The sequence below is a fragment of the Urocampus carinirostris genome, chromosome 12, assembly GCF_059441175.1.
Source record: "Urocampus carinirostris isolate Australia breed hairy pipefish chromosome 12, RoL_Ucar_1.0, whole genome shotgun sequence".
Lineage (NCBI taxonomy): Eukaryota > Metazoa > Chordata > Actinopteri > Syngnathiformes > Syngnathidae > Urocampus > Urocampus carinirostris.
Genome location: NC_142360.1, coordinates 2,724,319 through 2,738,440, shown reverse-complemented (window position 1 = coordinate 2,738,440; position 14,122 = coordinate 2,724,319). Strand labels below are relative to the sequence as shown.

The 14,122-nt window shown below is 37.6% G+C and overlaps 1 protein-coding gene across 1 annotated transcript; it reads left to right on the top strand.

Moving 5' to 3' along the window:
- The first annotated feature begins 786 nt into the window (after positions 1 to 786).
- rpf1 (ribosome production factor 1 homolog) lies at positions 787 to 13,472 on the top strand. Its single transcript, XM_088348983.1, has 9 exons — positions 787 to 1,109; positions 3,637 to 3,693; positions 4,301 to 4,381; positions 8,553 to 8,648; positions 8,713 to 8,866; positions 8,945 to 9,027; positions 9,776 to 9,957; positions 10,021 to 10,147; positions 13,147 to 13,472. The coding sequence occupies exons 1-9, from the start codon at positions 882 to 884 to the stop codon at positions 13,186 to 13,188; spliced, it is 1,050 nt and encodes a 349-aa protein (XP_088205109.1). The 5' UTR covers positions 787 to 881; the 3' UTR covers positions 13,189 to 13,472.
- The last annotated feature ends 650 nt before the right edge of the window (positions 13,473 to 14,122 follow it).

The following is a 14,122-nucleotide window of genomic DNA, read 5'->3' as shown; positions in this document are numbered from 1 at the left end:
CTTAGCTGAAGTCTTTGTAGTCTTTGTAGAGATCGTCAAAAGATGTCGCCTTTGGGGCCGTTCGTGAGCGTTGAGTTTAAAGCGTCGGTTGTCCGGCGAGGAATGAATGGTGGAATTAGTCACATCCTCGCGTCCATCTTGCTCCTTCGATTTCGCACGCTTCACACCTCTACCCGCACGGCAACCACGCTTCTGTTTTCTGTCTTTACGGCGCCGTTGTCGTCGTTTATTAAGAGGAATAGTTGTCCACAAGGATGCCGGATCCCTTTGAAGTTCGCTCAGTATATCATAGGCGGTGTAAAAAGTGCCCGAAAAGTCGAAATTTAGACGCCCACCCAACCGAATAAGTTCGTCCCTACTGTATGTATTTTTGTCCACACATGTGTCCAAAAATGAAAGCAAAAAAAGACAAGAGTACGGCAATAAATAGAAGATTAGCTGGAGAGCACCTAGCCGCAACATCCATGCGCGCTACCATGTTGACAGAAATACTAAAAAAATACTACTATGGAGATACTACAAAAATACTACTACATTAATGCTATCACACAGAATTACTACTACAGAAATGTTACAGAAATAATACTTTATTAATACTGCCGTAATATGGAAATATGATGACACAGAAATACTCCTGAAATACTACAAAAATACTAAAGAAATTCTACTCAAATACTACAACGAAACTACTACAAAAATACATGCAATTAAAAAACAACATTTAGTTCACCCCTGCTTTACACCCTCCGCATCACTAGAGGTCGCAATGTGTTTAAACAATCGCCAAGACCCGGATGTTAAAAGGAAATGAACACAATACCCAGAGGTAGTTTTCCCCACGCACGTGAAGTCTAATTCCTCTTTTCCGTTGACACGTCTAAATGGATGTAACAGAAGTTCCCGTGACGACAAAAAGTAATAAAAATATAAGGAAACATGACGACAAAAAGAGCGCGGAGCAGACAAACGAGACGGAAGAAGGCGTCGAGGTGAAAGAAGAGAAGACTGAGACAAGCGTCGCTTTCCCACCCACCTTCAGCGTGTCTGAAATCAAGAACAAACAGCGGAGACATTTAATGTTTATAAAATTCAAGCAGGAGAAAAGAAAGGTAAAACTTGTATTCGAGATTTCATTAGCACGTCACCATTTAAGTGTTTTCCTTTTTTCTTTTTTTTGCTGTGATGAAATCTTCGTTTGGGTCGTGAACATCGCGAGAATTAACGTTCTTATAAACCAGTGGTGGGCTGTAAGGGCCTACAAGGCCTTCTGTGCTGGCTTAAAAATATATTTGAATCAAATCATGTGATGTTAGTTATATTTTGTCAATCAATATTTATCAAATAATTCTTAATTGTCTGTCAGCTTCTCATTATTGCTTTCCCTGGTTGTGCTGCTTCCAAATGCGTGCCTTCATATTTAAGCATTTAATTAATAACTTGTCAGCCATTAGTTGTTGCTCTGAGATTTACTTTTAGGCCTTCACAAAAGACTCCTGTAGGCCGTGCCCTGTAACAACAGTGTTGAAAAAAAGCTGTTGGTTTAGCCAATCAATTTGAAAGTCAAGGCCATCCGGCGGGCCTTGGGAAACTTCACAGGTTTCACAAACGATGATTGGCTAGGGGCACTAATCCACATAAGCAATCACACAAATAACCATTAACCCTGAATAGAACAAGTTGCATAAGGATGTATATTGTTGTTAACAGCAAAAAGTCGGACAGCTCCTAAGTGATCAAGCCTTTAGCAAGAAGGAAAAAGTTTTTCCAGCCACTCTCAGCCTAATATGAAGATTGTAAACTAGAACCCAATCCAGACCTGTACAGTGGGACCTCTGTTATCGCGGTCAATGGGGACCAAAACCCCCCCGCGATAAGTGAAAATCCACGAAGTAGCGACGCCCCTTCAAAAATGCTTTAAAAAAAATTATATATATATATTTTTTTTAATTATTTCATTCTATTATTATTTTGTAGACTTGCGAAGCTCTGAACCCGAGAACGTGGAACTACAAAGTAACGACGCCCCTTCAAAAATGCTTACATTTTTTTTAAAGATTTAAAAAAAAAAATTTTTTATTATTAGTTTAGACCTGCGAAGCTCTGAACCCGCAAACAAGGAACCACGAAGTAGCAACGCCCCTTCAAAAATGCTTAATAGTTTTATTTTATTATTATTTTAGGCCCGCAAAGCTCTTAATCCGCGAACGTCGAAGCGCAAAGTAGCGAGGTCCCACTGTATTTCAGGCTGGGTTGAACCTTAAATGTCGATCATTACGCTTGGATCAGTCCAAGTCTCTCGGTCTCTCTCATTTTGTTCTTTTTTTAAACTATAGTCCACATGTAATTTTTTTGTATAGCGTCTTGTTTAACTTAAGATTTTGCTACAAAAGATAGGCTGTACGTGTTGCACTAACTTCCAAGATCAGGCTCATAGAACTGGTTCATTAACGAAGGACTCATCACTAGTTTAGACTGGAGCTGAAGGCCTAAGTGTGATATCCCCAGCCCGCCACTGCTTTGAAAAACATAATTTTTGGCTGAAAACCAAACAGTAAAAGACAAAACTTGTAGTGTCATAAAAATAGAAACCACATTTGTTTTAGATGACTATAAAGTTAAAAGCTAAACGTTATAAAATGATTCACCTTGTGACGTGTTTTTTTTCCTTTGGTGTGATGGAAATGTCGTTGTTTTGGGTTGTGAACATGGCAAAATCGTCCCTATCTTTAAAGATTATTTTATTATTTTTCGACTTTAAAACGACAAAAATAAAAAAAATAAAAACTCAGTGTAAAAAAAAGGGAAAACCACATTCATTTGGCGATGGCAGTACACATAAGAAAGCGATTAAAAAACCATAACCTTCATAGTAAAGCAAAGCATAAGGTTAAAGTCAGTAATACACAGAATTTATCCTCTTATTTTGTGATGAGTTTGATATAGTTTTCATTACTCAACTAAACTAATTTTAAAATAGTTCCAACCTAAATTTGGTATTTGAGCTTTTTGCTTTAATACTGTAAAAAAGTATGCTGGATTGTACTACAAACGCTGACCTATTACGAACGGGATACGTTCCGGACCATCGTTTGTAAGTTGAATTTGTTTGTAGGTTGCTTCAGTGCTATATTTTGTATGAAATGTAATGTTTAAGGTTTATAAGTATGTTTAAGGATAAGTAACCTATATTGTTTTGTACTAAAAAATTAAACATTTCATAAAATAATATGCTATTTATACATAAATAAAGTTAAGTTTGAACTTTTGGAAGATGAGCTTCCAGAGTTAGGCGACTTCCTCCTCCATAGTAAAAAAATGGCAGAAAAAGAATGATCCAACCATTTTCTCAACAGCATCAAGCTTCCAAAACTTACAGCAATGTCTGGATATTTTTCGACATCCCGAAATAAATGTTTTTATGTAGCGTTTATTGTTATTATTGTATCGTTCTCAGCTCAGGGATGCTGCTGGAAATGTGAATTTCCCTTTGGGGATGAATAAAGTATCTATCTATATCCATATATCTAACTCGAATGTTCGTAAGTAGGGGAGTGTCTGTATAATAATAATATTTTAGTAGCACTACTCAATATTTCCTGTGAAGTCATTTGTATATAATTTGTTTATGTATTTCAGCTTAAGTTGGAGTTGAAGAAAAAAAGGAAAAGACAAGAAAAACTTTTGGGTAAAAAGGTAAGTTTTTGCTTATATGGTTTGTATTATAATTGGTTAGTTTTTGCTTATATGGTTTGTATTATAATTAACCTGTTTTTATAATTAACTGCAGTGTTTTTGGTATTTTTCAATCTTCGGAAGAAAATATGTATATATTTTTTAAGATAAGTATTTAACAGATGGCACCTTATGAACTGTTACCTCACCTGTGCATTGTTAATCAAAAGGTTTTAACCTAATTGGCTAAATTGCAATTTTTGCATTTGTTTTAGTAAAGGTAACATAATGATAAGTTAATAATTTTTCCACTTGATTTATTTACCAATACATTCCTATATTTTATTAAGGTGTACTTTATATGTAATATAAACTGATGTTATCATAATAGCTTATAATGCACAGAGGATTTTTATTTTGGAGACAATGTATTTGTCAATTGTGATTATTTGTGTGACAATTGTCTCGAGAAATTCCTAATTGTGAGACCTAACCAATTCACCAAAAAAGCTCAATTACTATTAAAAACGGGGTGGGGCTGGGTCACAGAAAATATGCCTAGATGTATACAAGCGATAATGAGTGATGGCTGATGTTTTTCGATTTTTCTGAAATTTCTCTTCTGAAGGCTCCTCCAAAACAAGTCCCCAAGACCATTGAAAACCAGAGAGTATACGACGAAACCACAGTCGACCCCGAAGATCCTGAGGTGTCGTCTCACTTTTTTTTTACTCAAGTCATATGTGTAGGGCGACAACTAATGATTTTTTCTCCAATAGACGACCAAATGGATAATTATTTTTTTCTTACATTTAGCATGAAGTTGATTTCATTATGTGGATGGAAAGTGATAATAAATGAGAGAAAAATGCATACAGTTAAAAAAAATACGTCTTTTATTGAACATACTGCAATTCGTACAGAAATTGAATAATATCTAGTACTAAGTAGGCACAATTCTCGGTCACTAGAGACGTAAATCCATTTTTTTAGGGGCAGGTAAATAAATAATGTTTTAAAATCCAGTAAACATTTTTCATCCGTGTAAACCAAGAACCGGCTCATTGGCAACAGTAGAACAGTAAACTAGACAATTCCCGCGGCAATTGTAAGAGTTGTGATGGATCTGGAAGATGATACCGGGATGTGTGTATATAACCCCGGTTGTTGGCATTATGAGTTAGCGTAAAGTTATTAACTCAGAGAGATGTATTTGTAATTTTTTACTCGGTTCTGTGGGGGGACTCCAAGCATCACTTTTTAGCATGTATCCATTACTATAACTCATTAACATGAGGCCATTAGCATAATTTGTAACTATGAAGTCGTTAAATATTGCCATTACCAAAATTTTTCAGCATGAAGCATAGCTGTTAGCATCCTTTCGCTAGCATCCACTCTTTGGAATTCACCATTTACCCATGGTTAAAGGTAATGTGGGTTGGGCCACCTCTGGACAGTCCTTGGTTACCATGACTACCCTCTGGGAAGCCCTCGTTACCATGACTACACATGGGTAAGGAATGGGCCCATGTATTCCGGATGGGGAAATCGCAAACCCCATTCATGTCTATGCAAGAAAAAATCGTCTTTGTGAGGCTCCTGTGTTGTCATGGTGATCCCCATCCCTTACCAAAATCATTACATCGGAGTCCCGGTCAGGCCGGAATTTTTGGTATATAATCCGTTGGGGTACTCCAAAAGCTCTGGGAGGAGTTGCTCGTCAAACTTTTACGAAAGAAGATAGCTATAACTAGACAATTCCCGCGGCAATTGTAAGAGTTGTGATTGATCTTGTTAGCATTATGAGTTAGCATAAAGTTTTTAACTCAGAGATGTTTCTGTCCTTTTTTACTTGGTTCTGTGGGGGGACCCCCCCCCCCCCCCCCCGGTACTAGCAAGTTCATTTGAGATGGGCCCACAACCGTTAGCAATAAAGAAAAGCCTTGTGGAGGTCTAAAAAAACACATCCATGGTGATAACATAGTAATAACAGTTATTACACATTAAAAAATTAAAATGTACATGTTTGAAAAGAATGAGCCATTCCATTTGAATTGGCCCATCTGGAATGCATTGAGCCCATTCAGTTTGCTGAGTCGTTAGAAGGTTAGCATTAGAATAATTTTTCAGCATGAAAAAGTTAGCATTTAGCCGTTAGCATCACTTTTTGGCATGTAGCTGTTAGCATAACTTATCAACATGTACCCATTAGATAGATAGATAGATAGATAGATAGATACTTTATTCATCCCCGAAGGGAAATTCACTTTTATTAGGATAATTTGTAAATATGAAGTTGTTAAAATATAGACATTACCAAACTTTTTTAACGTGAAGAAGTTGGCATTTAACCGTGCTAACTTTTTAGTATGTATCCATTAGCATAACTCATTAACCGGAACCCATTAGCATAATTTGTGAATATGAAGTCGTTAAAATATAGCCATTACCAAATTTTTTTACTAGGAAGAAGTTAGCATTGCCGACAGTGTTTACAGCTAGATTGCGCTAATACTTGGGCTGGCTGCACAAGAAGCTGTAACATTGCCCACAGTGTTACAGCTAGGTTGCGCAAATACATGGTATCGCTTATCCGCATTGTCGCATGGAAGTCCTGATTAGGCCGGAATTTTTGGTATACAAATCGTTGGGCTACTCCAAAAGCTCTGGGAGGAGAGGCCCTTCAAAATTCGGTGGAAGAAGATAGATATAATAATAATTTTAATAAGATCTCTGGGATTATAATAGTTGTGCTTGCAAGTTAAAAATTACAAATACATCTCTCGGAGTTAAAAACTTTATGCTAACTCATAATGCTAACAACTCAACGCTACCGGTTCTCTACCAACATCTGCCAGCTCAATCACAACTCTTACAATTGCCACGGGAATTGTCTAGTTATATGCTTACAGCACTTGGCAATGTAGTTGTGCCTTTCTGAAGCAATCACAATTAATAGGTTTAATAATAAGATTACGGACGATTATATTAGTTGTGCTTGCTTTGCCCTGTGCTTACAGTACTTGGCAATGTAGTTGTGCCTTGCTAAAGCAATCACAACTAATAATAAAAAACTCTGGGGTTTATATTAGTTGTGCTTGCTCAGCAAGGCACAACTACATTGCCTGTGCTTACAGCACTTGGCAATGTAGTCGTGCCTTGCTGGAGCAATCACAACTAATAATAATAATTTGGAAGAGATTAATAGTTGTGTGGCAATGCAACTCACAACACATTACAACTGTGCTTTCAACTCTGTTAGTAATTAGTGTTGTGTGTTGCATTGCCATCACAACTAATAATACAAATACAGTGGAACCTCGGTTCTCGACCATAATCCGTTCCAGAACCCTGTTCGATAACCGATTTGGTCGATCACGGAAAATCGTTTTTCCCATTAAAAGTAATGTAAAATAATTTTAATCCGTTCAAACACCCTGAGTATTTAGCAAGAACGTAAACATGAAGCTAACCCAGGCTAATCGTGCGTTAGCGTAGTCTTCCGTACGAAAGATTACGCTAACATGAACGTGTAAAAATAAAAAAGGATTATGAATAGGATTTCTTACCTTTGTGGTGGATGGTGGGGAGAGAAAAATCATCAAGTTTTTCAACCTCTTCCAAAACTTGCGGCAGTTGCTCGCTTATAGCGCTAATTTCCTTAGCCGCATCACTCGATTTCACAGCCTCATTATTCTTTACTATCGTACTGATAGTAGATTTAGCCATGCTGTATTCACTAGCAAGATCCGAAATTCGTACACCTCTTTCATATTTAGCTATTATGTCTTTCTTAAAGGCAATAGTTGGACGGACAACTTTTTTTTCACCTGGCCTGCGTGCACCGACTTCTTCGGAGGCATAATTAGGGGCTAAAACACCTGTACGCCGCTCAGCATCGCACCTTAGTGTACCGGCGTTCGAACTCTGATTTGTTGACCGAACAGCGAAGCAAGAATTTCTCAATTTTTGGTCGAACACCGATTTGTCCGAACTGAGAGGCGTTCGAAAACCGAGGTTCCACTGTATGTGCATTTATTCAAGAACTTTTAGTGGTCAACTACAAAGCCATTAAAGGGACCATGTGTAATATTTAGTTCCTGCTAAATGTACAAAAAATTAATTCAGTAAGAAAAAACTTGAATTTGTGTAATGGGCAGAATACATTAACTATCATACCAATGTTTATTTTTCTAATTTAAGGAGTTGAGAAATTAGCATGTCTTTTACACAGCAGAATTGATACCTAGTAGTTGCCTCCATTTACGTTTGACTTCTTGTTGCTACACTGTTGGCACTGGTTTCCATTAGCATTAGACACTCCACTGTCATTTGGTGGTCTACTATTGCACAATGTACCTTTAACAAAAGACCTTAAAATGGTAAATGATTTTATACAGCACTTTTCAAGTCAATGAAGACCTCCCAAAGCGCTTAACAATGTGCTTCAATTCTCAACAGTTTGAAATCAAATGGTTTTGACAACCGTCATGTGTTCTTCAGACTATGCATTTCATTTCTAACCCTCAAGTCACGCACAGTCTGGCATAAATCTTATGCGCTCTTATAGCGAAATATATGTGTCTAAAATATACAATCATGTCATCAAAATTCTATTGGCTTGAATGTGAACTGAATCTTACCAAGGTGAGTCCGACTGTTCCGTTAAACTGTCTTTCTGCGCCACTGAGCTACTGCCATAATAAGCAATGTCTGCATTGCATACTTTGCTGACAAACTTTAGAAGTCATCAATGAATTCAATTGTCGGCTGATTTATTATCGATTTATGTTGACAACGCTAATTAATCCTTGCAACCCTAGTTGTATGACGATTTATTTATTAGCTTCATCTTTGAATTTTATTGTTTTGTATAGGTGGCATTTGACGAGGCAACCGATGAATTTTCCACTTATTTCAACGGCATCACCAACCCCAAAGTGCTCATCACCACGTCGGACAGACCCAGAGGGGTGAGAGCTTCACGTACATGTTTATTTGGGAAAAATCTGATCCATTTTGGCGCCTTCCACACAGAGGACGGTTAAGTTCTGCGAGCAGTTGGCCACGGTCATCCCCAACGCTCACGTCTTCTACAGGAGAGGTTTGGCCCTCAAAAAGATCATCCCGCAATGCATTGCTAGGGACTTCACCTACCTGATTGTCATCAACGAGGACCGGAGAGTCCCGAGTATCCTTAATTGACCCCAAAAAAATCCAGCTGATTCAAACAGAAACTCCTGTCAACTTTCTTATCAACAATTTCAAGATGGTATGGTCCTCTGTCATCTGCCGGAGGGGCCCACGGCGCACTTCAAAGTCAGCAGCGTGCGACTAAGAAAAGAGCTCAAGGTAAAGAAAGAGATTAAATCAAGTTTTTAGCCACTTGACGAGTCTTATGATTAGATGCGTCTGTTTTGTCCATTAGTGTCACTTGCTTTCCATACCGTCATGTGCAAGCATTCGTCACCTAATCCAGTCAGTCGGGAATTTTTCACTTCTTTCACTCTATCAGCCCTCAGCCACTCACATTGGCCAGTAAAAGCTAAAGATCGCCGCTGGCTGCTATTGTTATTGTTGTCTTCTGTGCAAATAATGATTGAGTTGTCCTTCAGTGTCACTTGCCTTCCTTAGCTGTCCAGGCAAGCTAACATTCCTGAATCCCATTAGTCAGGAATCTTTTTTCCACAGTTTCCCTTTTAAGCCATTTGTGTTAGCCACGAGTACAAATTACGACTTGCCGCTAGCTGCTATCTTAGCTGCTCTGTTTAAATAAAGCGTGCTCTAATCTTTTGTCCTTTTTAGTTGCTTCTACTCCTAGCCAATATAGTTAGACGCTTACATCAGTTCTAACAAACTCCAGCTGAATTTCATGCAAGATAATATAAGAATTAAGTTTGGGAATTTTACTAAGTGGTGTACCCTGGGCTTTCATAAGTGTCTACTTTCAATGCTTTAGTTCCCTTTTAAGCTCCAACAACCTCTATTGGTGAATTGTTAAATACTGTCACTTAAAAGTAATCCTGGGCGACATTATTATTTTTGAACCAAAAATGAGATAACCCGATCCAAATCTGATCTTTTTTGGGGGGGTTATCAGAGAAGAGGCAAGGACCCTACCGAGCACCACCCGGAAGTGATTTTGAACAACTTCTCTACGCGTTTGGGCCACAGCATTGGACGAATGTTTGCGGCACTTTTCCCACAGAGACCCCATTTCGTGGGGAGGCAGGTGGCCACTTTCCACAACCAGAGAGACTTCATTTTTTTCCGCTTTCACAGGTAAGCCAGCAGATACATACGAAACAACGGTTCGTATTGAGGACGTTTGCTGTGTTTCTCCAGGTACATCTTCAAGAACGAGAAGAAAGTGGGAATGCAGGAGTTGGGTCCTCGCTTCACGCTCAAGCTTCGTTCACTGCAAAAAGGAACTTTCGATTCCAAGTTTGGGGAGTACGAGTGGGTCCTTAAGGTGAGAGTGGGAAAAAAGAGATATTGCTTAGCATTAATATGGGAATATAGGCCATGGGAAGAGGTTGAAGCTTGGGGTGTCAGAATCAAGAGGAATTTTCCTGATTTACAATAATGTAGACCCTAGGATATGACTTGAATCTGAGATGAAATTTCCAAAAAGCGGGGGTATCAACCTACGTATAATTAAATAGCTCTGAACCTCCGGTACCCTGATAGAAGATGGGATTTGGAGACTTAGAGGGGTTGGAAGTTGGGCCTGCTGTACCCATTTTGGCCACCTGAGGGCATTAAAGAACCCATGAAAGCAGATTCTTATCCATTTTGCTGGTAATTTATTGGTGTGCCTTGATACATAACTTAGCTGAAGATACTGACAGGAGACCTAAAGTACAACTGTGTACATTTTCACGAAATCTGTTTAGCAGTTTCAAAACCTATAGGTCACATTCTTTCACACTTGGACTTATGAAGTAGTTTAGATTAGATTTTGATTGATAACAATATTTACATTAGATCAGCCAAATATGTTCTTACGATTAACATAAAATAACATAAATATAAAAGATACATATGTTATTTACTTTTGGTGTGACGTGACACGAGCTGGTACACTGGAGTAGCGGGTGGATGAACACGGGATAAAGAAAGCGGTTTTTAAAAAGTCAACCCTTTTTACACAGTATTTTTATTCTGAAATTTGATAAATGGTTTTCTTTTAAACTCAAATTATGAGCATATCTTTATGCTTTTTTCTATCTTTTTTTCCCATTAGAACCACTTGTCTTTGACACTTATATTTTGGTGAAATATTAATCCATCCAAAAAGCCTGTTTCTAATGCCTTTGGAAGATTTCCTAGATTCAATCATTTATCTCATTTCTAATAATTGTCTCAATCGTTGATTGGTTCTGGCCATGTTCCTCAGAGAGCCCAATGAGGTGTGCCTTCTTTATTGTTTCAAGCTGTGTTTCAGTAGTTAACGCGTTTTGCTTCTTTAGCATACTGAAATTCTTAGAAATGGCTTAACAAATTCAAGTTTGTTACATGAGATTTTGAACTAAACTGAGAGAGCAAACAAGCATTGCGAGGGGAGTTCATCCATTAGCATATCGGCATTTTCATGACATGAACCAATACCAAAATTTGATGTGATGTTGAACAATAGACAAGTATGCGTCGACACTGTTAAATTGAATTTTAATAGCATGGGAAACAATTTCTTTTTGACATCGTATTTTGGGAAAAATGTAAGGAGGGGCTGAAAAACCTCTTACACACTGGAAAGTGAAATTGGCGCCGTATCCCGGGGGTTCAACTATATTCCTACAGCTCAAATAATTGGCTATTAACTACAGGGTTCATACGGGTGCTTGATTTCTGTGAAAATGCTTGAATTGTAATATTATGTTTTCAAGAATTGAAAAGTGCTTGAATTTTCATCGTTTGTAAATGATTGAAATTGTTACCATGTTTCTCAAAAAGTCTGTTCAAAAATGGCGCCGACAACGCTCTATGGTGGCTTTGTTTTGCCATTGTATTTCTCCTACCCTTGTGATTAACGGCAGCTGGTCATAAGTTTGTACAGCATTGTCCAAGAGGACAGGGGTATGCTACCATTAAACAGGGCACTATGAAATGTCTTCTTGTGCAAGGATTACATATCAATTATGGACATTTATTCAATGAAGGTAGTGTTTCCCAGTGGTAATTTCTAATAGAAAGAACATAGTGCTTCTGGAGATGTAAGCTACAAATTATTGTCATTTTACTCAACTACATAGGGAGAGACTTGTCTCAAAAACAAATACAGAGTTCCTTCAGTTTTTGTGGTTAGTGGGGACCAGAACCATAAACTAATTGTGAAAATCCGCACAGTTGCATCATAGCTTCATTAAAGCCCCCAAAGGGTTATACTTAGAGATGCCTTAATTACTGACAAGTATACTACTGTTACTAAATAATAATCATTGATCTACAAATAACTCACAACATCTAGTTGCATTTGAATAAGTGGTTTTATTGCCATCACACAAAGTAAAACTAAATTGGAGGGATTTATCTTTTTTAGTGTTAAAAAATAATTCAGAGAGCGGCCGGCTCGCTCTGCGCTAGCATTGGGTGTCCTCGAATGGTGGCAGATCTCCGTAATGATCAAAACCAAACCATCCCGAATGAAGCGTTTTTTCAGGAGTTCTTGCTTCAGGTCATCTGTTTCATGGCTAATGGATATGGTGTTGGCGTGATACATGGTCTGCAATGGTGGCTTTGAAGAGTTTTTAGCCTAGCCTTCCAGAGCCCAAGTCACTCCAGGTACCTAATAATCCCTGAAGCACCCTTTGGTGATCACAATTATCTTGCGCTCTTCTTACTTCCCTCAGAACCTGCTTAAACTGATGAATTTGTTTTCAATGGTACAAGCCCCTAAAAGCTAGTGGTCGCTAGGCTTTCCAGTTTGTTTTGATTCAGAGATGTGGACTGCGCATGCCCTGACAGCTTTCACCAGCCTATCACAGTCGTGCGTACAGACAGTCACACACAACTAACACAGAGCTTCATCCCTAATCTGTCCCCTCGGTGTGCTGTTTAACAGAACACAATGCATGATGCAATATCAATGATAATAAAGACAATATCTATTCAAAATCCGCAAAGAATTGAACCACTGATGGCCATAGTGTGAATTAGTGAGGGGTTTCTGTACATTTGTGATATACTCAAGATCTAAAAGCAACATGTCTTGATTAATGCACACACAACATAATAAATTGCATATGTTAGTCGCAGATATATTTGGTGCTCTGCTAAATATGATTTACTTCGGATTTTCCCCTTTAATTGTACTGGAGAAATCTAATTGGCTTTGATATAGTCCTTTTTAAAAATGTTAGAATTTGGCTATGAAAACGTGTAGAAACCCGTTAACTAAAGCACAAGATTTTCCTATTGACTTTGTATTAATGTTGAAATATTTTAACGATCCCCTTCATCTTTTTGTAGCGCCATGAAATGGACGCATGCAGACGGAAATTCCAACTATGAGGACAAAATATTCTCACCTGTCATCTATCAAGCACATCCCATCAATTTAAAGTGGCTGCATTTTTTTTTAATTTTTGCAACCATGTCCCAAAATATAAAAAAAAACACATTTGGCTTGAAGTTATTGTCTGATTCAAAATCATGATAAGGTAACTCAAAATTCATCTGAGGTTTGTTGCACAGTAAAAAAATGCAGATTTTTTTTTTTTAACAAACCAGGTAAGGAAATGTGTTTATATTTTTAACAGACACGTGAACTGTACAATAAAGACTTAACATTGTGAGTGTATGTTAAGTTTTTTTAAAGAAATTGACAATGCTCCCTCTTTTATAACTGGAAAAGTAGTAGAAAAATGCTAGCTAGCAATATATAAACCGTTCATTTTTGACTTAAGAGTTTTGCAAAATTCAAATTGTTAATTCAAGTGTCAGCAACCTTTAGAAAACTGAGAGGTACTATTTTTTGACTAATAAGCATGAATGGCTACCAGATTGATATGTATATATTTCTCAAATAACGTGATATTTCTGTGTAAAGACGTTTACCAGTTTAGTTATAAGTAGTTAAAATGGACTCAACCACTCAAAGATCAGCCTTGTGTAAGGGCAGAGTGATTTTAAGATTAAAATGACAGGCAATTTATGAACAATTGGTCATTGATGACTGATCATGTACTAATTTTATTCATAAAAATACCTAGATCATCATAATGGCCCCTCACTTGTGAGCTTTTTTTCAGAATTGGTCTGCAAGGTAGAAGTTTTCTTAGGAGTCTACTTGGGGCCCACGATCACCATGTTTGTGACCCCCTGTTTGTGTCATAGGTTTAACTTTCCTTATGTTTTTTTTTGTGTGAAAATTTGCTTCTCTTCCTCATTTAAAAGGTTTTGAAATATAATAGGAAATACAAGGACAAATCTTTCTGCAAAATAA

Excerpts from the sequence above, each read along its gene's own strand:
- rpf1 (XM_088348983.1), top strand. The coding sequence starts at position 882 with ATGGATGTAACAGAAGTTCCCGTGACGACAAAAAGTAATAAAAATATA. Across the intron at positions 9,028-9,775 it reads GACTAAGAAAAGAGCTCAAG|AGAAGAGGCAAGGACCCTAC; the intron begins GTAAAGAAAGAG and ends GGGGGTTATCAG. Across the intron at positions 9,958-10,020 it reads ATTTTTTTCCGCTTTCACAG|GTACATCTTCAAGAACGAGA; the intron begins GTAAGCCAGCAG and ends GTGTTTCTCCAG.